Source organism: Syngnathus typhle, linkage group LG2, assembly GCF_033458585.1.
Source record: "Syngnathus typhle isolate RoL2023-S1 ecotype Sweden linkage group LG2, RoL_Styp_1.0, whole genome shotgun sequence".
Lineage (NCBI taxonomy): Eukaryota > Metazoa > Chordata > Actinopteri > Syngnathiformes > Syngnathidae > Syngnathus > Syngnathus typhle.
In genome coordinates, this window is record NC_083739.1 from 10,885,820 (window position 1) to 10,913,089 (window position 27,270).

Consider the following 27,270-nt stretch of genomic DNA (forward strand, 5'->3'; position numbering starts at 1 on the left):
CATTAAAGATATACATTTTCATTATAATAATAATAATAATAACTGGGATTTATATAGCGCTTTTCTAGATACCCAAAGTCGCTTTACATGTGTGTGTGTGTGTGGGGGGGTGTGGGTGTGTGTGGGGGGGGGGGGCTGGGGGAGGAGGGAGGATAAAGAACAACTTTATTGGGAAAGAAAACTAAGAAAAGAAAGTTTGTCATTACAGACATTGAATGCTTTGCGCCTGCAGACATTAAAGATAATGAAACATAACGACAACCATACTATAGCACGCATACAGACGTGAGGAGCGTACAATTCAAATAACCTCTCGATTTTATTCCATCAGTATGGTGAAGAATTGAACTGCAAACGCATCCACGTCACGGGTGTAGCAGAGTTAATGCTGATGACTTGGAGTTCAACAAGTCTCTGGTCTATTCACTTGAGCTGCTCCATTAAACCCTATAGTGTACCAGTGACGTGCGGTAAGGTTCATGACTGCGGAGGCGTAGCAAGCCTCCCTTGCCTCATCTGAATGCACATCCCTGCCGCATACTTACCCCCCGAGTCGCAGTGACCCTTCGTTAACACCGCTAGGTATCCACGTCAAGCCACTCAGGGCAGAAGAGCTGGGGATCAATCCACCCCGATCAGAGTGAGAACCAGCCGCGGTGAACCGCTGCCTTTCTCTTCCGATCAGGGTCGAATAGCACCGGAGCCAGCCCCGACTAAGCAGTGCCTCCTCAGTGCTCTCCTCCCGGTTGTACCTACAAAAAAAGCTTCTTTCTTCTTGAGCAATCTTCTTTCTCCCATGTCAACGCATGACCTCAGGAGATGCTGGAGCCATTCCTCCAACTTTGCGAGGCTCCAGGGAAGTCAAACAAAGTACCTAGAGGGAACTCACCTGTGTTGCAACACCTGTGGAGGGAATGGCTGAAAAAGAAACCCTACTCTACAACGCCTAGGTCCCGGTGCATCCTCGGCCTAATCACCTAAGCCGGACTAGGGGATGTGAGTATTAGGGGTAAGAATTTGGAACCTGTGCCAATCGGCCATTTAGGGTCCAACATTAAACGTGTGTGGTGCAATGTGCTGTTGCATGAGCGAGGCTAAACCTCATAGAAGACTGAGCCTCGATTAAGGTCCTTCCGCTCTGGACCACCACACCCTGCGTGCATTGTCCCTAGAGTCGGAACCCAGGGGGGCCGCATACGTACCCCCTGAGTCGCATTGACCCTTCGTTAACACCGCTAGGTATCCAGGTCAAGCCACTCAGGGCAGAAGAGCTGGGGATCAATCCACCCCGATCAGAGAGAGAACCAGCCGCGGTGAACCGCTGCCTTTCTCTTCCGATCAGGGTCCAAGAGCACCGGAGCCAGCCCTGACTAAGCAGTGCCTCCCCAGTGCTCTCCTCCCGGTTGTACCTACAAAAAAAGCTTCTTTCTTCTTGAGCAATCTTCTTTCTCCCATGTCAACCCACGACCTCAGGAGATGCTGGAGACATTCCTCCAACTTTGCGAGGCTCCAGGGAAGTCAAACAAAGTACCTAGAGGGAACTCACCTGTGTTGCAACACCTGTGGAGGGAATGGCTGAAAAAGAAACCCTACTCTACAACGCCTAGGTCCCGGTGCATCCTCGGCCTAGTCACCTAAGCCGGACTAGGGGATGTGAGTATTAGGGGTAAGAATTTGGAACCTGTGCCAATCGGCCATTTAGGGTCCAACATTAAACGTGTGTGGTGCAATGTGCTGTTGCATGAGCGAGGCTAAACCTCATAGAAGACTGAGCCTCGATTAAGGTCCTTCCGCTCTGGACCACCACACCCTGCGTGCATTGTCCCTAGAGTCGGAACCCAGGGGGGCCGCATACGTACCCCCTGAGTCGCATTGACCCTTCGTTAACACCGCTAGGTATCCAGGTCAGGCCACTCAGGGCAGAAGAGCTGGGGATCAATCCACCCCGATCAGAGAGAGAACCAGCCGCGGTGAACCGCTGCCTTTCTCTTCCGATCAGGGTCCAAGAGCACCGGAGCCAGCCCTGACTAAGCAGTGCCTCCCCAGTGCTCTCCTCCCGGTTGTACCTACAAAAAAAGCTTCTTTCTTCTTGAGCAATCTTCTTTCTCCCATGTCAACGCATGACCTAAGGAGATGCTGGAGCCATTCCTCCAACTTTGCGAGGCTCCAGGGAAGTCAAACAAAGTACCTAGAGGGAACTCACCTGTATTGCAATACCTGTGGAGGGAAGGGCTGAAAAAGAAACCCTACTCTACAACGCCTAGGTCCCGGTGCATCCTCGGCCTAGTCACCTAAGCCGGACTAGGGGATTTGAGTATTAGGGGTAAGAATTTGGAACCTGTGCCAATCGGCCATTTAGGGTCCAACATTAAACGTGTGTGGTGCAATGTGCTGTTGCATGAGCGAGGCTAAACCTCATAGAAGACTGAGCCTCGATTAAGGTCCTTCCGCTCTGGACCACCACACCCTGCGTGCATTGTCCCTAGAGTCGGAACCCAGGGGGGCCGCATACGTACCCCCTGAGTCGCATTGACCCTTCGTTAACACCGCTAGGTATCCAGGTCAAGCCACTCAGGGCAGAAGAGCTGGGGATCAATCCACCCCAATCAGAGAGAGAACCAGCCGCGGTGAACCGCTGCCTTTCTCTTCCGATCAGGGTCCAAGAGCACCGGAGCCAGCCCTGACTAAGCAGTGCCTCCCCAGTGCTCTCCTCCCGGTTGTACCTACAAAAAAAGCTTCTTTCTTCTTGAGCAATCTTCTTTCTCCCATGTCAACCCACGACCTCAGGAGATGCTGGAGACATTCCTCCAACTTTGCGAGGCTCCAGGGAAGTCAAACAAAGTACCTAGAGGGAACTCACCTGTGTTGCAACACCTGTGGAGGGAATGGCTGAAAAAGAAACCCTACTCTACAACGCCTAGGTCCCGGTGCATCCTCGGCCTAGTCACCTAAGCCGGACTAGGGGATGTGAGTATTAGGGGTAAGAATTTGGAACCTGTGCCAATCGGCCATTTAGGGTCCAACATTAAACGTGTGTGGTGCAATGTGCTGTTGCATGAGCGAGGCTAAACCTCATAGAAGACTGAGCCTCGATTAAGGTCCTTCCGCTCTGGACCACCACACCCTGCGTGCATTGTCCCTAGAGTTGGAACCCAGGGGGGCCGCATACGTACCCCCTGAGTCGCATTGACCCTTCGTTAACACCGCTGGGTATCCAGGTCAAGCCACTCAGGGCAGAAGAGCTGGGGATCAATCCACCCCGATCAGAGAGAGAACCAGCCGCGGTGAACCGCTGCCTTTCTCTTCCGATCAGGGTCCAAGAGCACCGGAGCCAGCCCTGACTAAGCAGTGCCTCCCCAGTGCTCTCCTCCCGGTTGTACCTACAAAAAAAAGCTTCTTTCTTCTTGAGCAATCTTCTTTCTCCCATGTCAACGCATGACCTAAGGAGATGCTGGAGCCATTCCTCCAACTTTGCGAGGCTCCAGGGAAGTCAAACAAAGTACCTAGAGGGAACTCACCTGTATTGCAATACCTGTGGAGGGAAGGGCTGAAAAAGAAACCCTACTCTACAACGCCTAGGTCCCGGTGCATCCTCGGCCTAGTCACCTAAGCCGGACTAGGGGATGTGAGTATTAGGGGTAAGAATTTGGAACCTGTGCCAATCGGCCATTTAGGGTCAGACATTAACGTGTGTGGTGCAATGTGCTGTTGCGTGAGCGAGGCTAACCCTCATAGAAGACTGAGTCTCGATTAAGGTCCTTCCCCTGAGTCGCATTGACCCTTCGTTAACACCGCTAGGTATCCAGGTCAAGCCACTCAGGGCAGAAGAGCTAGGGATCAATTCACCCCAATCAGATTGAGAACCAGCCGCGGTGAACCGCTGCTTTTCTCCTTCAATTAGGGTCCAAGAGCATGGGAGGCCCTGAGCACTTACACCCTGAGTCACCTTGACCCTTCGTTAACACCGCTAGGTATCCAGGTCAAGCCACTCAAGGCAGAAGAGCTCAGGATCATGCTCCTTCCTTATTGAGCAATCTCCTTTGTTCCATTACACCGCACAACCTAAGGAGATGCTGGATTTATTCCTTCCACTTCCCTGTGCTTCATACACCGCAAGGCCCCAGGGAAAGCCAACCTGTTGTTGTTGCCAGAGGGTCACTATTTTAGAGTTCAGTTTAGTACAAAATTTTCTTATCCATTTCATTTAGATATTTTTCGTTTTTTTTTTTAATTTATCTTTTTTTCAGCGATTTTGGTTCAAAATGATACAAAACTATTTCAATTAAAAGGAAAATGACTTTACAATAATAACAATTGAATTTGTTTTTCACCTTTTGATGATGGCAGGGGAGGCGTAGGCCCATTCTTCATGCAATAAAGTTAGCCGTTAGCTTGGAGAAAACGTGCATAAAAGAAGTGGTGTTTTAGTGAGTGGTTCTTTCTTCCTTGGAAAATCGTAAATTGACATTCTGGCTTACATAGTTCACGCCAGGAGGGAGACGCAACATGACTTATTCACTCACACACCTGTTCAGATGATGAACAGGAAATGCAATTCACGACTTCATTTTCTTCTTCGTTTTGTTTTACGGCGAGGTGGGACCAGCTTCAATGTGCATTACTGACACCTACTGGCTGAAGTCATATGAACTGAAAAAAGAACGAATCACTTTAGGAAGTGATTCGTTCACTCTCGTTCACTGAAAAGATTTGTTCCTTTGAACGAATCGTTCACTCACGAGCTAACACTATTGTATGACAGCTGATGCTGAGCTCCCATCAGGCAATGGTAACATTCCCCCCCAGTTAACATGGTCGGGTCAGATCAACGCGTACCCTCGCCGGGTAATTTGGTGTTGTTGGGTATATTGAACATTATCTGGTGCGGTCACTGAGTGGCATGACAGCACAGCGGTTAAAGCTCTACGAAGTAATATATTCTTATTTCTTTGCGTCACGGGTTCAAATCCCGTTGATGACTTTATTATTATTTTTTTTAGTATTTGCTATTTTTTGCAAGACGTTTCGTTCAGGGTTTTTATTGAGAATTTGAACAGTTTTGCAATCAGGGAAATTCCAAGTCGCAGTGACGAATTTTGCAGTCGCAAAACACAAAACTGCGCAACTCGCCTTACAACAACAGTCGTAACTCGAGACGGGGGACAAGATAACATGGGAGCAACTTGACATGTGCGCATTTAAAAATGAAACAACAAAACCATTGATTAGTTAAAAGCACAGTTTTCTACACTCACAATCAGTTAGCCACAATAAAACACTCATCCGCAAAGCAAAAGAAAATGCTATCAACATAATAGGAAACAGGTAATAATAATCTCAAATCAAAAGCATCATAAAACGTTATACAAAACGTGGCTTGGCCCTTGAACGCAACTTGTGTGTGTGTGGGGGGGGGGGGGCTTTGTGCATTGTGACTGCTGCAGTGATTGCAAGATCTTGACAAACAAAAAGGTTTTAGGGCTCAGTGCAGCATTGTGCAAGTGACTTGAGGGGGAAGAACAAGTACTCATTGAGCTGACATTCTTGTGGTAGGAGCCCTCGTCTGCCACTAGATGGCAGTGTATCAACACCTATCTGCTTAGGCCCGATATTAAGCCTCTCACATGACTTTGGCTGACATCACAGGAAGTAGTGCTGGAGCGTCCCCGCTAAGGCAAACAGTGGTGGAAAAGGAAAGTACAAAGACATAATCCCAAACTTTGCCATTAGATGACACCTCACCTCGCCTTCAGATAACTCATAATCATTGTGGGAATAAAGCTCAATAAAGTTGAGCCTGCTTGCATTGACTTACTGAAGCAAAATGTGTGTGTGCGAGGTAGGCCAAGTTGCAATAATGCTGCAAAATGGCGTCTTTGTAAAGATCAATACTTAATTTTGTCCAAAATACATCAGAACCTCATGTAACCTCATCAAATAAAATGATAAAAATGACTGAATTAGTCAACCCTTGCCTATCCAACCATTTTCTTCTGCCGGAACATAAACTATTGGATGAAAAAGGCACCCTCCTATTTTTTTTTAGCTCTTTATCTGCCCTGCTTTAAAAAAAAAAAAAAGGTTCTGACGTTTCAGGACACGGTACAGCTCCTGAACATGCTGAAAGGAGGTAGAGGTGACACTAAAGTAAATAATGAAGAACTACATCTTTTAATAGTGCTTAGCAAGAGTTTATCAAATCTGTTTTTAGGCAAGACAGCCTGAACTTGTCTATTGTGAACTTGGAGAAGGCATTTTGACCACGTCTCTCAGGGACCTTTCTGGAGTATGGTGTACCAAATGGACTGCAGGGTCCCTGTATGACCAGTGTCAGAATTTGGTCCACATTGCCAACAGCGAGACCCACTGAGTTTCTGGGCTCCCTCAGAAATAGCGTGAGAAGCTCAGTCAACCTGAAGGGACTCATAGTCAAGCTCCTCCACATTGAGAGATGCTCGATGAGGTGGCTTGGCCATCTATTTAAGATGCCTCACTGGTGAGACATTATGAGAACATCCCACCTGGAAAACCCAGAACCCCCAGAGAGCCTGTGTAACTTCTTGGGATCCCCTAGAATAGCTGGACGAAGTGGCTAGGGAGAAAGGAAGCTAAAAAAAAGGCTCAAACTTAGGGAGGAAAAAAAAAGGATCAAACCAGCTGTTTTTAACACCCAACATTACAATATACGCATCCCACAGCCCCCAGTCCTTTGCATAGCCTGCTTGGCCTTCACTTCTGGGTAATGAGACAGATGTTGGTGTATGTAAAACCTATGTATACACCATTGCAGCCTTGAGCTCATTGTGTTTGTCCACGTTGTGCTAAGTCATGGAGCTTGTTCCAATTTGGCCCCAAAGTGCTTCATTGCGAGCGTAACGGCTTTTTAAAAGGCATGTGCTTGTGGTGAAAAGCAGTTAAGTTTTTTTGCATAGCTTATTTTCAACAAGGCAAGAGTTGGCTATATTGTGCATTGCTACTCTCCAAAATGTGCTGGATGCCATGTGCCTCTGATACAAACAGGATTATATGTATATATAACATACTGTATTACACTTTTGGCTTTTCGACATTCTGTCTACCAGTTTCATGCATCCTTGGGTGATGCTTGAAGGCGAGAAGGGCGACGCGGCGTCGCGACCATGCTGGTTGGCTCTTACACGACGCCATTGTGCGGGCGGTCTGGGGCGAAGCAACCGTTGGTCCTGCAGCCGCTCTGCGCCGTCTTGGTCTGGCGCGATTTGTTCTGCCGGGCTTTCCAGCGTTGGGCCAGCGGCTCCATGAAGAGCGACAGGGACGAGAGTAGGTAGCAGAGCCCCGCCAGGTAGAAAGAGCAGTCGTAGGTTTGCGTGTAGTCGTACAGGAAACCTGTCCGCAAAAAGAAAATAAATATTGTTTTTTCATCAGCATTTTTATGCTAGCGAGAAAACTCGTTTAAACCAGTAAAGCATACGGCCATTGAGCACAAAGTTTGCCCAACCTAACGCTCAAGAGACAATTCAACAGCGTGTGCTGTGGCTGTGTGCAAACAAGAATCTGCTTCAGGCTTGTCTGTCAACTGGTAGGGTCGTTTTCCCGACGAGATGTGCGCTATTTATGAACTGCCTCCGAAGTTGTGTTTCAACCCTGAAATACTCCAGCTGGCCTCACTAGCCAGGCTGACACTACATACTATTTCCAGGTGGCTATGTGTGTGTGTATGTTATCACCGTCCAACTTGTATAAGAGTTGTATAAGAGTAGAAATGTTCCTGTCCCTGCAAAATTACCCAACATACGACTATTACATAATGTCTTAACAGCAGGCAACAAAAGTGAGTGAACCCCTAAGTGAAAAAGTCCAAGTTGGTTAGCTTAGTATCAAGATTTTAATAGACCTAAGCCTAACGGGTTGCGTGACAATTGGGAGAGAAACTGGCTAATTGGGTTTGATTTGGACATTTTCACTGAGGGTTGCACTCACTTGTGTTGCCGGTAGTTTTGTGTAGCTGTTTGCAGATTTTTTTTTTTTTTTCAGGGTAAAAAGATGGTCTGGTCGCCAGCCAATGGGAATGACTTACCTGCCAAAGGAGGACCCGTGAGGCAGCCCAGCCCCACAAAGAACATGGAGAAGCCCATGGAGTTGTTGAGTTTATCTGCCCCCACCAAATCCACCTGCAGGCGAAGGAAAAGCAAAAATGAAATGTGACTTCACCTTAGGGAGCAGCAATGCCTTTTTGACATTTGAGTTTAGACTTTTTCGACAATATAACAATGTTTACAAAGTTGCTGTTCTCACCAGAACAGGTAGCAGCAGAGCCATGTATCCACCACAGAAGATGGCAAAGAAAATGGCGTAGACCATGAGCAGGATGTAGGAGGTGGCCAACGGGGAAAGCAGGTTAACCAGGCCACAGAGAATCAGGTAAGCCTTGTGGTAGTGATACTTGTGGAACAGGTTCCGGTCGGTCACCCAGCCTGAGGCCAGCTGGGCGATGGTCTCTGTGATGCCTTGCGCAAGACATAAAGCAACGTATGACTACACAAACGTCACGTATCCGCGCTGTCTGTTCAAGATTCAAGCCATATGTTGCACAACTTCTTAACTCTTAAATCTTAAAATATAAATATGTATAAAAAATAAAACACAAATATTGTATAGGCATAACAATACAAAATAGATACATTTCGATGCAATGAAAATCCATATGTTGTCAGACTTAAACAGAATGTTCAGGGATAGTAACAAAACATGGAATAGGCTACATGTGCATTGTGTGTTCAAATGTTCGTGCAGCAGATATAAGAAACTGTTCAAAGACTGGTATTTTGAAAAGTGTAAATTTGATGTATTATTATCATCATCAGATATGATAAAGCAGACTCGCTGAATTAGGTTGACAGCAGGATGTCTGTGATTAAGCTTGATATACAACACAGGAAGGACTGCCCCAGTAAACCGACCCCCCCCCCCCCCCCTTCCTCCGTGTTGATTTATTTTTAATATTAATATTGGAAACATCCCATAAAGCATTTATAAACAAACAGTGATGTCATTGCCGCTCTTTATCCGACCATCACTGGGAGCCACTGGCCATGTGCTAGCGTCGAGAGTGATCAAGTGGCATTTGATGACTCAGCAGATATGCAGCCGCAGTGCACAAGCTGCAGGCTGTGGTATCGGGCTGTTGCGGGGATAGCTTCAAGCTCAATGGATCAATGAAGGCGACACAGCAGCTGCATCGGAGAGACAGAATAACAATTGCAAAGACCAGCGCTGTGTAGTTTGGTGCTCAAAAGCCACGTTTCATTGTGACGGCCACAAAGAATCCGTTTATTTCATGTGATAAACTATTTTTTTAAAATGAATTAATAGAGATGGATTGTTTGTCGAAATGTGCCCTGACGTGACCAGTTCGTTGTTTGTCTTGGATCGTGGTGCAGCTCGGATGGCTTTTAAGATGTAAAAACAGCGATATAAAAGGCTGTTCTTACATAACGGACGTCTGCAGCGAGGTCACCGAGGATTGGCGAGGCAGCTGTGTCGTGTTTACATGTTTGCACGTTGCCGTGTCCCGACCCGAGATGCTGTTGCGGAGCATCTCTCGCTTGCCCCCGCATGCTTGTTTGTGTGCTTTGGCCGCAACGGGTTGGCGCACGCCTGCAGCTTCAAACTGGGATGAAATATACTCGAGCGGCAGTTGAAACTCATCGTGATGGTGACAGGTAGGAGTGTCCGCGGAACTCTGGGAGAGTTGGCGGAGGTTCACGTCACGGTGAAAAGTAAAAAGTTTGGTGTGAGGAAACAAAAGCTTACAATGTGATGCAAGGTGAAGCATGAAAAAGTTAGAGCGGGGGTCCTGTCAGTTTTATAGGTTTTTCAATTTCAATCAAGTTTTGGACTTCATCAAGTACACTGACGTAAGGAACATGTCACTGCTTGTATCATCTCACTGTGCAGCGTTTGATGCAGTTGATCATAAAATACTGGAGCAGGCTACTAGACACTTGGGTCGAACTAAATGGAACGGTCCTAAAATGGTTCCCAGGCAGTGTTCGCGACGTCCCATCAATGCTGATTAAATATTGTTTCAACCCAGTCGGGCTCTGACGTCTGCAGGCTCTGGTCAATTAGTGGAGGCCAGTTTTCAAAGCAAATGCAGCAGTATTCAGCTTTTATGCTGCACGCAAATCGAATAAGCTGCCAATAGAAGTGAAGTCAAAAGTGTAAATGCTTTTAAATCCAGGTTAAAAAAAAAGTCTCCATACATTTGATTGAAAAGCATTTCATATCACTGGTCACTCATTTTAGAAAAATACTTTTTGTTTCCTCACTTTGCTTTGAAATGCATTTAAATATTTTTTAAAAGTTTTTTGAATGATTCCAAGTAAGCTACCGTATTTTCCGGACTATAAGGCGCACCTTCAATGAATGGCCCATTTTAAAACTTTGTCCTTATATAAGGCGCACCGGACTATAAGGCGCACCATTAATGCATCATCTCAGATTTTTAATCCAAATCAAATCATTCTCCATTTTATCTTTTTTATTTCAACTTCAGACGTAACAAATCACCAAAAAACGATCCATAGTCTTTTTGATTCATGATTCATTTACTTATGATTGATTTCATGACATAATGCTTCAGCCCAGTTTAGATTTAGGTATTCGGTCCATATATAAGGCGCGCCGCACCGGACTATAAGGCGCACTGTCGGCTTTTGAGAAAATTACAGGTTTTTAGGTGCGCCTTATAGTCCGGAAAATACGGTACTTTTGTTTTCTTTACTTTGAATATCTTTAGCTGTTTTGTTTGTAAATGCTGCCAAGTGTATGAAATGTGTGTCACGTCAATGAAGTTGCCTTGTCTTGCCTGTGAAGTGGAGTTTTAAAAGGTTCAAGCGGAAGCCACCAAAAAGCTTCAAGATTAGGGTGCGTCGTTGCATTAAAACATGATGAAGATTTATGGCAAGACATCAAAAGGTTAATGTTAGGGTGCGAGGCATCAGAAGGTGTGCTTCCCGTCGCTCCCCTCCCTTCCCTGATGGACATGCAGTCACGAGATGAAAGCCGGAGATAATAGGGGCCGCTGTTGGTTTTTCCCAGCTTGGCCGAGGCACTTGGCTGCATCCTCGGCTCCGCCGGCCAGCCTCCTTTGTGTATGCTGCCGCCTCAGTGCTTTTCAGCAAAGTGTCTGCCGCTTGGCCTCGCACGGAGCGAGGGAGCCCCGCTCGTTACCGGCAACTTTCCTCAGCCTGCCGTTGCTTAGCGACGAGCAGCTAGCTCAAAAGGGATTGAGGAACAGGCCGAACCGGACTTTCCTTCCATTGAGGCAATGGACCTCTATGACAACCGTCGGGGGGGAGAAAAGAGGGCCCAGCGGGATGCTGGGACGACGCTTTTGTGGCGCGGGTGGCACTCCGTCACTCTCATTACCAGCGCACATGAGCGCCAAACGTGATGCAAAATTTCGGGTGGTCGAGGGGAAGTCGTGCACTCCAGTGATTCTCAACCTCTGTGCCATGAGAATTCACCAGGTGTGCCGATTCAATTTCATATCACTGGTCAGAAAATGAATGTTTCTTGATTACAAATTCGGGCTTCATCTCAGCTGCTCTGTAGGCAATGATGGACAGATGACAGATGATGACCCCCTTGCTTCTGTTACTAACTATAATGAAAATAAATAATATCTGTGCATGCTACTTGTGTGATTAATAATGACAAATTGTTGCCATGCACGAGTACAGTTGACAAAAGACGATGGAAATAACTATTCCAAATATAACTGGTAGTAATGGGAAGTGTCGGTTCGGACCAAATGGAAGTTGAAGGGAACCAATTGCGGTTGCAGTCCTACAGCAGCAGTAATGAGTTGCTGGTGCATGTCATGCGTTCAGTTTATTGATTTCCTGCCTGCAGCTTAAGAGAGTTATGATTTCTTGTTGAAGTGCTTTGCTCAAAAAGTGTACACGTGTTTGCCTTGGAAAAAAAACAAATGTAAGGTTTTAAGTCAGTGGACCTTTGATTTTTTCTCTTTTTAAACAGACAAAAGTTCAAATGTAATTTTAGAATTCATTCTCATTTTCAATGCTATTGCTTATTAACCATTGACTTAATGATTGTTGAAGAAAACAAGAAAAAATCCAGCTTAATTGATCAATTTAGGTAGGTAAAGGATAAACGAATGCAACAACAAAAAAATTGTGATAATGCAAATGGTCAGTCGACTGGGTGGATTCAGTGAATGTTTATTGCTGCAGTGGCTACTTGAGATACAAGTTGAATTTGCTCCGTGACTACACTCATAACTTAAAACACTCATATCAAATCATAATTAAATGACTGTTCACAGTCATGATGTATTAAAATAGACTGTAAAGAATTTTGTTTGTTTGTTTTCGGTTTGGTTTGTGTGGATATCTTTGGTCAACTGTAAGTACATTGTGCTGCTCCTTCTGGTGTACATGCTTTGGCCACCTGGGGGCAGTATAATAGAGGCATATGGCAATACTGCTCATGGAGCCAGTCTCAGTAAACAACAGTCATTCTTCACGGAAGATAAAGAATATATGCCTGTGATTATTGTTATATGAGCTGTCTACATGTGTTGCTCAGTCGTTTGTGTTCAGATATCTTTTGCTAACGAATATAGAACAGCGACACAGATGCTCTTAGTTAGCTGGTCTAGAGTGTTTTCATAGTTTATGGACTTTATTAAGACTCCAGCTCAGCTACGATTCCAATGAGGAAAAGCACTATAGATGGATGGATGGATCCAATGAATCACTGCCAGATACAAACATACCGTGGATGATCGTGCAACTTCATTCAATAATTTACAAGCACATTTAGGAGGCGCTCGTGCATGCGTGCAACTGGTCCCAATGCACATGTTGTTTTCACAATATAGTGTGAGCGTGAATCCACACACCCGCCATGGCCACTGGACCAAAGTTCACCTTTTATGTAAGCGCATTCGTTGCATAATACCGCAGCGTCTGAGCAGCTCACAAATAATTCATGGCCACCAAGTTGATGGAGGACTTGATGAAACCACTCTTGTAAGAGTCAGGAGCACCTTCTTCCAGCTCATAAATGTCACAATTATCACTTGCATGGACATTTCAAATCGATACCTATGTTTTCAATGCTGGTCATTCTTTTCTAATTCTCCCATTGTTGTTAGATTTAGTCACGCATTTTGCTGTTTAAAATGTCTGACCAATTATTCTAAAATGAGAGCAGGTTTTTGTTTCCAACCACTCCCAGTTGAAGCTTACAGTAAAACTAGACGTAAAATCACTATAACTTTTCCAGATGAAATTCTGCTAGCGTAATGCTAACACACAATGGGAAATGCCATGGAGGGGCTAATGAACACTTAGCCCAAAAGATTTCACCAAACATACTGAATCAAACATCAAGACCTGCAGTTTGAATCTGGCTTCAGTGTGCGGTGAAGAAGAGTATGTTCAGTGTGGGGCTTACCTGCAACAGAGATGATGAAGGAAGCATCCATGGGGTCAATGCCCAGGGTCCTGGCTCGGGCAGACAGGTGGAAGTAGGGGATGAAGTAGGCCAGCTGGCTGAAGACTAAAGACCAAGTATAGATGCAAAAGAACGGGTCCTTGAGCAAGGAAAAATCTAGCACTTTGGTTTTCGGGGGGCTCTCCTCGCTTGGCGTGCCGGCGTGGACGGCGGAAACCCCAACTGACGTGGACCCATTCGAGGTGCCGTTGAGCTCCACGGAGCCATCGGCAGTGGGCTTACACAGACCCATGTCTTGGTGGGTCTCGTGGCCGTTGAGAACCAGTCTGTTTAGTTCAGGGTTCTCCAACTGCTCCTTGGTTTCCTGAGTGCAAACCAGCTCCTCAAGAGGAGAAAGAGGAGGGGATGGAAGTGAGTCTGATTTGGAGATGCCGTTGGATAAATGTGAGGAGCCATTCAGGCAGCTTTTGGCGTTGTCCTTCTCAGAGGAGCTCTTGAGGGACACGGCTGGGCTCTTCTGGACGGGGGAAGCGCAGCTCGACGCCGGTTTCACTTGAATGGGCCGCAGGAGCATCCCGGTGGCCACCATGTTGAGCATCAGAGCCCCGAGGATCAACAATGCGCCTGCCAGGGAGACGCAGAAGAGCCAAAGTGGCATGTCACATGTGGTGTACATTTGTAAAATATCGTATCAATTTATTTCCAACAGTCTCTTGTCTTCATTCAATATCGTGTGTCTAGGCAGCAGAGCTTAAAGTTGTTTGTGTGTTATTGTTATAATTATATTTTGGGGGCCAATTAGATTTCAGCTTCTAATATGTGTTGCTATAGCAACGTAAACTTCCCAAGGCCTTCAGGTGCAGGATTGCAGGCCCTGTACAGCTAAAAGAATGAAAGGTTTTTTTTTTTGCAAATCTGAACCAAATTTCATATTGAGTATATCAGAGCGTATTAGAATTCATCCGGGTGGGTCAGCACTTTCCCATGCTCTGGTTCAGAGAAACACATGTGGCATGAGGCCGGGAGTGGACGAAAATTCAAAGATCTACATCCGAAAGGCGTGGCCCACCACTAAAAAAAATATGTGAATGTCCGTATTTGTTTATTTATAGTGATGCGTTTGCCCCACCTACCTTGCCAAGCATACTGGTCCAAAAGCAGCTGAGTGAACGGAGCCAGGGCAAACGTCAAACCCATCCCAGAGCGTCCGATGGCATAGGCCGTTGCCAACTTCTTTCGAAAGTAGAGTGCCGTGACCACGGAGAAGGATTGGTACAGAAGTGCAAAACCCATTCCTGCATGGAGGAAAGTCAACCCAAAACATTTCTTTGTAGTACGTTCTGTGCAGAACGCCCTGTTTAGATTAGTGGGGGCACATATACCAAATTATTGTCAAAAAAATGGGGGTGTTGACTTCATCTTTAAAGCAGTGGTTCTCAAACGGAGATCTGCCAAATAATCTGCAACCAATAATTACGTCGTCTCATTTGAGAAGAAAAAAAATGCTAGTTATGTTGACGAAGGGTGGTCCTGGAGTCATTACATGGAACCCCAAGAAGACATTTCCTTCTCACCTACGATGACTCCCATGCTGATGTAGAGGAACACCACGCTGTTGGCGAAAATACTGATGAGGAAGCCCCCACTGACCAGCACGGCCCCGGTGATGGACGTCAACCTGGTTCCTACCTTGGCACAGGCCACCGAGGCGATGGGTGCTGATGGGTGACAGAAAAGGGAGGAAGCATGAAGAGACAGGCACATCCGCCAACACCTGGCAAACCGATTATAGCACTGGACAGAAGATTCTGTAACCATATTTTCATCTTTTCAAATGTCATGAGCTTTCATCTGTTGAGATGGTCAGTAATGTGGTGTGTTCTATCCGTATGCCTTTTTATATGACAGAACAATTTTCAGCACAGGGAACCACTGGAAACAAAATTTGGAATCGCCACTCCGAGAGGATGCTCATTCAGTTGTTTTCGTACAAGTCAGATCTCAGACACGACTCAAAACTAAAGTAATCTCAAATGGCAACGTTCTGGCTTTAAAAAACACTCTAGGAAATCAAGAAAAAATGCATTAGTCAGTAACGGTCACATTTCTACAACAAGTAAAATGGGATCACAATTCTGAGGAAAAAAAGAAATCACCCTGTAAATTTCCATTGCCAAAACTATCACCTGCATCAAATCAGATCTGCTCATAAGTGTTCAGTTAGACAGCAGGAATCAAACCTAAGAGCCGTTGCACCAAGTGGACTGAGATGAATCATGGCTCCAGCACAAATTGAAACAAAGGAAAGGAATTGTAGGTTGTCTAGTGGGCTGTCTAAAATCTGTACAAAATACAAACAGCATGATTCCAAGGATGTTAAAGGCGGGTGTTAATGAAAGCGTCAAGACAGGAAAACAGAAAGCAATACGTCTTGAAAACAGAAAATGCAGAGCAAAGCAAATGGGAGGAAAGTGGAGACAACATCTGTGACCAAACGATAAAACAGCTTATGGAAAAGCTCAACAAAAGCCATCGTTAAGACTTAAGCAGGCAAAAACAAGGTTACATCGGGAAAGCCATCAGTACAGATGAATCACTGAACTGCATCGGACAAGGTGATGATGATGCTGGAATTTTTTTTCCGCTGCTGTTCCAATAAGATTCATGTAGACCAATATCTGAAGGAAATATGCTGACATTACATTTTCAATAAAGCCACAAGTTGACATTTTGGACATTTTTCTCATCTGTCAACTCAAAGGACGTTTGGGGATAATGAAATTGATTTCCAAGATAATAATGCCTCTAGTCATAGAGCAGAAACTGCGATAACATTCCTTGAAGAAGGGCACGTAAGGTCAATGCCGCAAATAATCCGGATCGCAATCCGATTGAAAATCTTTGGTGGAAATTCAAGAAAATGGTCCATGGAGATGCTCCAAAGATGATGTAGCAAAAAATTAAAAAAAAAGACTGTTTATTGCTCATTAAGTCTATAACTTTTTTTTTGATCCTCAGAATTGAGTGAGTCCAGATGGTTTTCCTTCTGCTTGGTCCAAAGACGTACTGACTACCACATTTAAATTCTTCATTTCTTTTAGTGTTTCTTAAAGCCATACAATTGAATGAACATCATCCGAGACTGGTGATTCGATCATTTTTGTCACTTAAATGGATATTTATTATAAACGCAGACAGACAGGATGAGTTATGAGAAGATAGAGATGGGGAGAAAAGACAGAACCGAGGAAAAATGAACAAGACTGGAGCAGCACCCTGTGAAGAAGCGATACAGGAAAAGATGGTGTTGTCAAACCTCCAGAGAGACGCAAACTGGACATGATGGAACCGATCCAGCTGATGCTTTCTGCTGAGCCCCCAAACTCATCTTGGAATGCCAAAAAGAAGATCCCGAAGGTCTTCAGCGTTCCCATCACGAGGACGTTAACCTAAAAAAACAAAACAAGATCAGAGTCTGGTGCTGGACTGGATCAAAAGGTTTTTTTCAGCGCATTCTGCCATTCCTTGTTGCGCCAATGTTTAGTTTCCAGATATAAAAGCAGTAAGTATGATTCGTCTCCACGTTACCAGGAAACAATGCAGCACCACCATCCATCCCCAGCCGCCATCTGGTGGCTCCTCATACTGGATCTCATTATCCGTGTCCTTCTTTGTGGAGATATCGTCCTTCCTGAAGAGCTTCATGGCTGCACTGTAAATCCGAGTAAACAAAACAATCAATATGTGCTGTGTAAAATGAACGATAGATGTGAGCTAAGTTCACACCGTTGGAAAATTGATGCTTGATGTAGCTTTAGTTCGACTTATGTATTTTGACAGATGATGATGATGATGATGACGTGTCCATCCATGCATATGTGATACAAGGTCCAAAATAGCAAAAAGCAACTTGTGATGAGCAAACGTGGTCAAAAACTGACATTCTGCCGAGTCATCATCCTTAAAGTTCACTGAATGCATTTTTTCCTGCTAAGGAGAGGCATAAAGTCCAAAGTTGCAAATCAATAATACCTGCCGTGGGACCTCTCACACGACCGATAAAGTGCCCGCAGCCGCCACCAGAGGAATTCTGCAGATCAGCAGCAGATGATCCCAGCAACTTGTTAATGAGTAAGCTATACATAAACGCAATGCTGTCGACAGCGAGTCAGACATTTGCTCCAAATCCAAAGATCGCGGCGCCTACACATTACAGCCGCCAAGTAAGATGGGCCAGACGGCAAGAATGAACAACCAGGTCTGCGCAGCAGACGATCTGGCGTCACAGCATCGTCTTCCCCACAATAAACATCCCACGTGGACTGTCTGCTGGCTTTTTCTCCCTTGTTTTGCAGCTTGCTGAGTCCCACCCATTATGCCATAGGCCTGTCTTACTTACTCCCCACATCTGCCTTTCATCAGCCCTGTCCTTCAGCAGTTGCTTTTAGCCATATTGCGCAACAATGGCCTTTAGAAAAACAACAACAACAAAAAAAAAAAACACATAACAGGCCCTCAATTATGCAGCTTTTACTTGACGGTCATGGCACATTGCCGCCTCAGTGAGGGAGTTGTCTCTTAACACGTTTGACGTGTAACACAATAGTGCTGGAAGCCACAATGAGCTGCGATGGTGCGAGCGAAAATCTCACAATGACCTTGGGATTGCATCTTTCACTCTGCAAAGACGTGTAACTAGAGTATCCCCTCGTACTGTAATACGAAACAGGATTTTAACAAGAAATTCCTGCTTCTACATCCACTCTGCTGCTCTCAAGACTGCTAAATAATACAGATGATAAACTTAAGTCAACCCCCCCCCCCCCCCCTAAAAAAAAATCACATTTTGTCTTCTTTGTTGGAATGACCTGACGGCAATACGTTAGTAGAAGGACGTGAAAAAAAAATCAACCCTTTCTGAACACTTTGCCAGAGGAAAAACAAATGACAAGGTGTCAATCATGCATGTGCATTACCAGACATGGTGAACCCCCCCAAGCAGTTAGATTGGACTCCAGGAGCATTTGCTCAAACTGTGGCGGAATATTCATCCCAGTCATCTCTCATTTGCCAGCAACTGGGCAGCAGTTACACAGACAGAAGTGGAGAGAAGGGACCTGGAAAGTGGCATTAAATTTGCAACTTTACTGCTCGACGGGTTATTCTTATTTATTTTATTTTATGTGCCGTTTTGGGGGGTAAGCAGGCACACTTGGGCTCTAAGGTGAAACGTTTGTTTTCATCAGTGTAAAAAACGATTTAAATATTTATGTAATATGTTTAACATTGTTACATTTATTTGTCAAAAAATGAGTTGATTCATTATAATTAAACGAATTATAAAAATATTTTTGCATGGTTTACATATGTTTTTCCACCTGTCATATTTGTCTGTTTTCCAAATCAAATCTAGCCCTTGACCACAAACATTTCCCCAACCCTAATGTACTTTGTAAACTTATACATATATTTGAGTTTTGGGAATGAATGACTCCAAATTTCATTGATCTCAATGGACAAATGGTCAAAAGTCAAGCAAATGGAAGTCATGGACTGCATTGTGTTGGAACTTGAAGGCAGCACTGTATCTTGGGGCCTGAATCAATAAGTGACTTGTATAAGAAAGCAAGACGTCTTTAGGCAGCAAACTCAGAGCGGATTAAAAGAGGAATGAATTGGACCAGTGTACCCGCCGGGGAAATATTTGCCTCCCATGTGCTTTTCATAAGTTGTTCGCCGAGCATGCCTGAGTGCATGTTTGGGAATGTGCCGAGGGTCTGCGGGATCGGGCACTGGGGGTTTGCAATCGGCATCTCGCGGCGAGGGTTTAACAGCCTCGTGTTTGGGCACGTTTCCACCAGGACGTACAAAACGCCCACACGTCTCCTTTCGACACACCATTCCGTGATTGACAATCACTGGCCACAATATTAGGTACACAAACCAACCACTTTGGCAACAAGACCCTTAACACTCGTAAAAATCAAACAAGATGTCATCATTACGGCATGTTAATGTGGAAAATGTGACAGGAACACAGTTCTCGGTACTGTTTCAAACTCCCCAGTAAAGATCCTCCCCACTGTCCAATAAGAATGCGCATTTACATGAATTGGACTGTTGTTAATGTTTTGGGATTTCCCCAGCACCCTTCAAAGACCAGCTAATGTCTGTTTCTGCAGGAACCTGTCAAATATGATGGAAATGCAAAGGTATTAGCCCTACCACCATTTTCTTAGTCTTGATAAGGCCATTACATCTTGTGGTGAAGATGTGCTTTACTTTAATTCAAAAGCACAAACTTTTCTTGAACATGACATGACGTCTGATGTTAGAGTAACAATTTGTCATCATTGACAAATTTTACTGCATGTTTTTCTTTTGTCTCACATTTTGCTGCAATGTAGCCTGTAACAAAAGCTATTTTAGTCATGCGGTGTCTTCGTCTTGAAGTTAGTATATGTCAGACTGCTAAAGTATCAGTTTGTAAGTATCGGAGCTTTTTAACCCCGCAATCCAAGTACAATATTGGCATCCCTAATTTTAAACTTGTGAAGAATAGTTGCTATCTTCTTTTGGGGTGTACATAAGAGATTCCATTCACTAAGGTTGTTATAACCTTGCCTACAAAAACTGAATTCTCCCGGTATTTGTGATTTCATAAAAAAATAAAAATAAATCAACTCAAATCAATTTTTTTCTGACCCGAGCCACTGGTGGCTGGACCAATCACAAAGCAACAATGTGCTTGGGGGCGAGGCATGTGGCTGCGACGAAAGCAAGAAGCGCTGAGACCGGGTGAAACAAACACCACTGCACAAATGGATGGGCGCTGCCACAAATTATGTTCTCACGGTTTCTTTTTGGAAGAGATGCACCGAAAGGCGCTTTCAACCGGACACGAGGTCTGTGATCCTTTAATTTCTTGATTTGCATTTTCATTGGCGTAATTGGTCAAAATAAAAGTTGGCTGAAAAGGCTGCCCAAGTTGCCATATCGCCCAATCAGCTTGAAGTATTGTACTCAAATGTCCCTCCTTTCCTGAGCAGGTCAAATGTCCCTCTTATCCTGAGCAGGTCACAGTGAAGCAGTCCCAGATTGAAACTGTGAAGAAGTCCGTTGAGTGATTTATGTATCAATCTGGCACTTGCTCGGTTATGCTTGATAAAGCTTTTAAAAAGTTTCCCTTTAAAGCACCAGCATTGCAAGCATGTGTACTGAAAAAGTAGTGCAAAGAATGCCTGTCTTATGTTATGATAAAAATGGTTTAACTTGTTAGTTTGTCTTTCTTGTCTTATTAAAGGTTGGCCCATCAGTGTGTGTCAATTAAATGTCATATTTCACATTTTGGAAATAACACTACTGCATAAATGAGCACATTGTCAATTTCTATGTACCTATTAAGATTGTAAAGCTGTAATTTGTGTCCACAGAGGTGCTATTAAAAAGCGTGGGAGGTTTGGACTAATTTAACCCAAACCACGGCTCACATTACAGAGTGACGCTCTTTCTCTATTCTAGATATGATTTCCTAAAGCGGACGGTACCATTTCTTAAGCCAGGCGTCTCGCCGGCCTGAAACGTTAACCCAAGCCTCAAATTGGAAGTGGACACTCTGCCTCAGTATTAAACTTGCTCAGCTGTTTTCCTAACCCTTCTCATATGGTCCCAGCCACGCTTTACCATAAAGTCATGACCCACTTTTTTGGACTACTCAAATCTAGCAAGTATGTCTTGTTTTTTGACACAAATAAGGAGACTGTACCAAAAGATCATTTCAAAGCCCATTGTCAAACATCCTATTGGGTTTTGTTTTTTCTTACCGGCAATACTAAAGGGTCAATGTGATCCACTCTTTGTTTCAATGTTTAAAAAATATATATATATATATATATATATATATATATATATATATATATATATATATATATATATATATATATATATATATATATATATATATATATATATATATATATATATATGTATGTATATATACGTATATGTATATTCCTTGCATGTAGATGTTATTCTGACATGAATATTGGACAAGCTTCCACACATTGTTTTTAACTAATTTAACTGCAAGCAATGAATATGCAAATTGAAAGCTTGCCGACAGGGTGGGTGCACATTTTGAACCTCCACAGACTGGGTGCTGGTTAACAAAAATGTTTTGCATTTCCAAGAGACAGAGCGGACATGTTTAACTTGACGACGTCCAACCACACGTAAAAAAAAAGACAATTATGGAAAATGTGTAAATATTCGGTCTGCAGTGACGAAAGACAAAAGCGCTGCTAGTAATGTCAGTGAAGACATTGTAAGATGTCTTTAAGTGGCAGCTACTCAAACATGACAAGTGCAAGATCCTCAATATGATCATGAAAATAGCAAATCCTTAATCAAAATAATTTGATTTTCACAAATAACTCTTTATACATATGTAATTTATTTTATTTCAGTCAAGAGGTGTGTAGGACATCAGCATATGTATAATACATTATTTGTCTTAAACCGGTAAAAAAAATGAAGGAAACATATTTTAAGGAACTCATTGTACTGGTATGTTTTAAGTGTAAAAGTTTTGTTATTCTGCAACATTGTCATGATGAATGAATGATATTGACGAGGACACCAAAGGCACTTTTCATCATTCTGACCAATACAGTCTCATCTTCTTTACTGGTACAGACGTTAAATTCGGTTTTTGACACCCTGGAGGAATGAGGAAAAAACTCCCATCGTTTCATTATAAGTTGAACTCTAACCCAAACTGTCTTTTAGCTTGAACCCATACACCCTGTCTTGCGTTAGCGTCCACAAAGCAATCTGGTTTTTGTTATTCCAGCTGTAAGCAGGGTTATGGCAAAGCAAACAATAATGGGCCGATTTGCATGGACCATTATGAGCTAAGAAAAAAGGCTCCAATCAAAATCTACAAACAAAGAAACTAGATACAGTACTGGAATATAACAGAAATTAATGGGATGGGATGTTCAATTTCAAAATCATATACTTTTTGGTGTATGCTTTTATGCTAAACATGTCCTCCCAATTTCACGTTAATTTCTGTTCGCTTCCAGTATTGTATCTAGTTTCACTAGACTGACTACGAGACAACTACACAACAAAACGAGTTCCTGGGCTGAAAGAGGCTATTGTGGGGAATGTGAAGCAACATTCCCTCCCTCCCTCCTGCTGCACTGGCGCAAACAGGTGGGCTCCACCCAAACGGCTAATATTGGTCCACATCGTAGTCCAAAAACGCCATTGCAATAAAACGTGGGTCATCGTGGAGCCTCCAACTAGCGGGTGTCGAAAACTACATCAATCGAAACAACACTGTTTGAAGCAAACTTAGCGATGAGGGCACACAAAAAGAACATTACTCGCTAAAATTAAACAGCACTCAAGCAGATGAGCCAAACAGTTGTTTTGTCTCATCTTGTTTGTTTATGTTCCATTATTAGCCACGCTGCAAGATGACACTTTCTCCTCTCAGCACAATGTTGCATTTGCTGTCAAATTCTAAAATTGATACCAACCTCAATTATGCGGTCAGCTTGCTCTGTCCAAACTGGTATTAATTTGTGATAGGATAAACATATATTCTGGATATCTCCTGGAATTTTCTGATAAGAGTTTAAATGATACATTCCAAGACTACTAATATATGACACTACACAAGTGCTGCACTGAAGAACGCTGACACACTGCTACTACACTACAGCAATACTGCAACTGCTAGGATAAAGCAATAAACACCACACCGCTACCGTCATGCTTGCTGAATGAAAATAAAGAAAAAGAAAAATACATCTCAAATGCATCCGTGGGGAAATCAGCGGCTACAAAATAGATTAATGGGACCCATTTTAATATATTTTTCTCTATATAACCTGTTCAATAGGTGGAAACAAATAATGCTATGAAAATGCTTCATTTGACATATTTGCAACATTTTTCAAAGAAAAAAATCTTATTTATTGATGATATGTGAAACGTGCATTGCAAAAACTATTGATTGTACTGGGAAGCAATGGGTTTATGAATGCGAGACAAACAATATTTATTGTTATTCTTTCTGTTTCTGACACTGGGATCATTAAATGTACCCTGGGTGACCAAAGAAACTGCTGTTCTGAGGCCAAATTTCAGCAACTAAAGGGTTTCTTCATTCAATTTCTTGTGCATTTGATTGGCCTCAAAGCTTCTGCAAATAGTCCCTGCTCCTTTCCAATCACTTTCAGTCTGACTCACAATGATAAAAAAAATTCAATCAACAGCAGTGGGACAACAACAGGAAGTAGAAACCTGTCAAACTCGACTACCACTGTCGTCTTTTCAGAATGAGTATGCTGACTAAAATGAAGTCAAAGGTTGGGGAACGATGGCCTTGCTAAGTGATTTGACATGTTTACTGACCAACCTCCAAATTCTGCCATTTTGAAAAAGTTACAAAAAAGGACCTAAATCACTAAAACTAAAAAATAAATTAAAACCAAACAAGAGTGCTTATAAAAACAAGCTGAAACTCTATTTTACATTCATAAAACTAATTTTAGAGCAAAGGTGTCTAAGACTAAAATAATATTAAATCTAATGAAAACTCAACTAAAATGTAGCATTTTCTAAAACAAATCAAAAGTAATAAAAGCTAACAAACCCACTCTAAAAATCCCAAAAAAAAAAGAGGTCAAACGAAGAATCCAAAGATAATCCTGGCACTTATCGGCTTTTTTGACAGCAACACATTAAGCTTGTTTCACACATGTAAGCACAGCAGCTACTGCAGATTGTATGCTATTTTTTTTTTACCCGCTGTAAAAGAGTCTGTGTCATAAATTGATGCTTTTTTTGGGATTCTCTCAGGACTGCAACTCAAAACACAAAAACACACTCCAATGTTAGCACTATACTCAACTACAACACTTTATGATACAACTACACACTACAAACAGCAGCAGTCCACAACATGACTACACTATGACTCAATTAAACTACACTGCAATACAACAATACTTCACACCAACGCCACTCCACTCCATCACTACAATACAACTAAATATTACAGCACAACCACAATATGGCACTAAGAAACACTATGACACTTTTACACTACAACAGTACTGCAGTATTACACAATAATACTACACTACAAGAATATGACACCATACCACCACTACACTATAAATTGAGAACACACACTTAAAAAGATTAAAGATTAAAGTCCCAATGATCGTCACACACACACCTGGGTGTGGTGAAATTTGTCCTCTGCATTTAACCCATCCCCGTGTGATTTTAATCCTTCCCCTGGGGGAGAGGGGAGCAGTGAGCAGCAGCGGTGCCGCGCTCGGGAATCAGTTGGTGATCGAACCCCCCAATTCCAAACCTTAATGCTGAGTGCCAAGCAGGGAGGCAATGGGTCCCATTTTTATAGTCTTTGGTATGACCCGGCCGGGGTTTGAACCCACAACCTTCCAGTCTCAGGGCGGACACTCTACCACTAGGCCACTGAGCTGGCGTACCCTGCCGACAAAAACAGGGCCCCGCCACTACCACAATACACTATTAGACTACTATCCACCGACACTACAGGTACCAGTACGCTATGAAAGTACACAGCACTCCTACACTTTGACACAACCGAGAGTTTTTAGCAATCCCACTCCAACACGTAAATAAAATCCAAATCTTGTTACTCTTTTCATAGGAAGTTTTAATGCTGTTGTTATTGCTCCCCATCTGTCTCTTTCCAGGACTGTTCAATAAATAAATATTTTGTGTGAAACCATAACACCTGAGGGAAAATGTCAAACCCCCTGCGGCACACCAAAACTGCTGCGGTATGAAAAGACATCACCAACTAAACAAACAGGACCGTTTTTCTTAAATGACAAAAAACACAAATATTTGGATTCACCTGTTTTGTTGGTTTGCTTTGGAACGAAGGTCACAAGTCATCGTCTCCGCGTAACATTCTCACCTCGAGCGCTTCAAACTTGACACCTGCAACAAGACGATGAAGCATGTTTGTTGTAACCAAATACATAATAATATAGTTTGCCTAGCTGCATGTTTAAATGATAACAGGTCAAATTGATTATTGAATTTTTAATGCTATAAAATGGCAATAGGTCAATTTGACACCAAAAGGGTTTAAGCCTCAGTTTGACTAGCTCCACGTTTAATAGCCTAAAATGTTAAAGGGTCAATTTGACCCGCTGCTTATTTAACACTGGTTTAGTGTTTAAGTGTTTAAACATGCTAAAAAATATTAATATATCAGTTTGACTCAAAGCATGTTTAACACCAGAAAATCTTAAAGGGTCATTTTTTTTGTACAGAAGTCAAAACCTACCAGAATCAAATTCTGTGTTTGCATGCACAAACTTGGCAAATAAAGACGATTGATTTTCTTACCACGTATGTCAAATAAACCAAAGATAATAGGTCAAATTGACCTTATGCATGTTTACACCAAAAATATGTTAATGGGTCAATCTGACCCGCTGCCAAAACATTTTAATGGTTACATTTTACCCATTGCATGTTAAAAAAAAAAAAGTTAATGAGTCAGTTTTACTTGCTACATGTGTAACAATTATAAAAACTAGTGGGGACAAAGCAGTACAGAAAATAAATGGATGGATGGATGGATGGATGGATGGATGGATGGATGGATGGATGGATGGATGGATGGATGGATGGATGGATGGATGGATGGATGGATGGATGGATGGATGGATATGTTAGAATAGGCCTCTTTGGCACATGTGATTAGCTAGCTCAAGTTTAGATAGATATACTCTAAACATTGTTGGTGGGTTTGGGGGACTTTGGAAGACATTTTCATCTATTTCAATGGAGAAAGTTGTTTTGAGGTAGACCGAGTAATTTCAGTGACGTTTCTGCAGCCTTGCAGTCAGTGCATTGCAAAGCAGACTTTAATGTCCTGAGGAATGGAGAGTTTGACACTCTGTAGTAAACGCTGAATTTGAGCGCTTTACACAAGACTTATTGTCGCATGTTTAAGGGGGTCTTACTTCGTGTAGTTGCTGCCAGTTGTTATCTCTGGAGCGCAGACGGATTGCATGGCGGTGGCGTCGGTGCGGTGCCCCCTACTCACAGCCGTCCTCTTCCTCACAGCAGACGCAGAGTGACACTTAAACGGCGCGTGTCATCGTCATCTGCACACCACCTGTGAAGAGAACCAACGTGGGTGAGAAAGGGGAGAGGGACACACTTTTAAAGCCATAAATAACTTATTTTTAGCAATGCCAGACCACGACCACTTTATTGCTGCGTAAACTTTGAGAGAAAGGTTGCCCAAACCTGCAAGGCGCGTCATCGGAGGCTCTTCTTCTCCTTCAGCCATAACTTTGCACTTAGGAGGAGGGGGTGGGGGGCGTGGGGAGGAAGGGTTGGGGGTTCCGACTCTGCCCGGGATCTTGCTTGCACCTCTACACGCGGCGGCTGCGTCCCTTCTGCATCCTCTCACCTTCTGTTCCAAGGCGTCCGCGAGCTCGCAAGTCAACCAGAGGGGATAGAAGGAGGGTGGGGGCGCGTTAGCTGCGCCGGGTCACGTGATGGGGATGCCAAGAAATCAGAATGGGTCTCCTGGTCGCATTTTCAACCAGAAAACTTTCCATAATTATTATTAACACCATTGGGGTTTGTGGAAAAATAAATTAATAGAATAAAAGTAGTACAGTCATTTGTATTCAGTACAAAAGGATTTTGGGTGGCGTCTGACCTCAGCTGCATAGACCTTGAGACCACCGACAGGTCGCTCGA

At 43.5% G+C, this 27,270-nt stretch overlaps 1 protein-coding gene across 3 annotated transcripts; it reads right to left on the reverse strand.

Annotated features, from left to right (window-relative positions):
* Positions 1–5,023: 5,023 nt before the first annotated feature.
* slc16a4 (solute carrier family 16 member 4) lies at positions 5,024–26,960 on the reverse strand. Of its 3 annotated transcripts, XM_061302030.1 has the most exons (11): positions 26,809–26,960; positions 26,520–26,674; positions 25,397–25,482; positions 17,056–17,179; positions 16,784–16,916; positions 15,042–15,185; positions 14,601–14,762; positions 13,468–14,091; positions 8,275–8,486; positions 8,057–8,150; positions 5,024–7,365 (listed from the first exon to the last, which is right to left on the reverse strand). In XM_061302030.1, the coding sequence occupies exons 3-11, from the start codon at positions 25,435–25,437 to the stop codon at positions 7,154–7,156; spliced, it is 1,746 nt and encodes a 581-aa protein (XP_061158014.1). In that variant the 5' UTR covers positions 25,438–25,482; positions 26,520–26,674; positions 26,809–26,960; the 3' UTR covers positions 5,024–7,153. The 3 variants fall into 3 exon arrangements, with proteins under 3 accessions (XP_061158014.1, XP_061158023.1, XP_061158031.1); XM_061302039.1 differs by lacking the exons at positions 25,397–25,482; positions 26,520–26,674; positions 26,809–26,960 and adding an exon at positions 17,500–17,882; XM_061302047.1 differs by lacking the exons at positions 25,397–25,482; positions 26,520–26,674; positions 26,809–26,960 and adding an exon at positions 17,254–17,455.
* Positions 26,961–27,270: the final 310 nt, after the last annotated feature.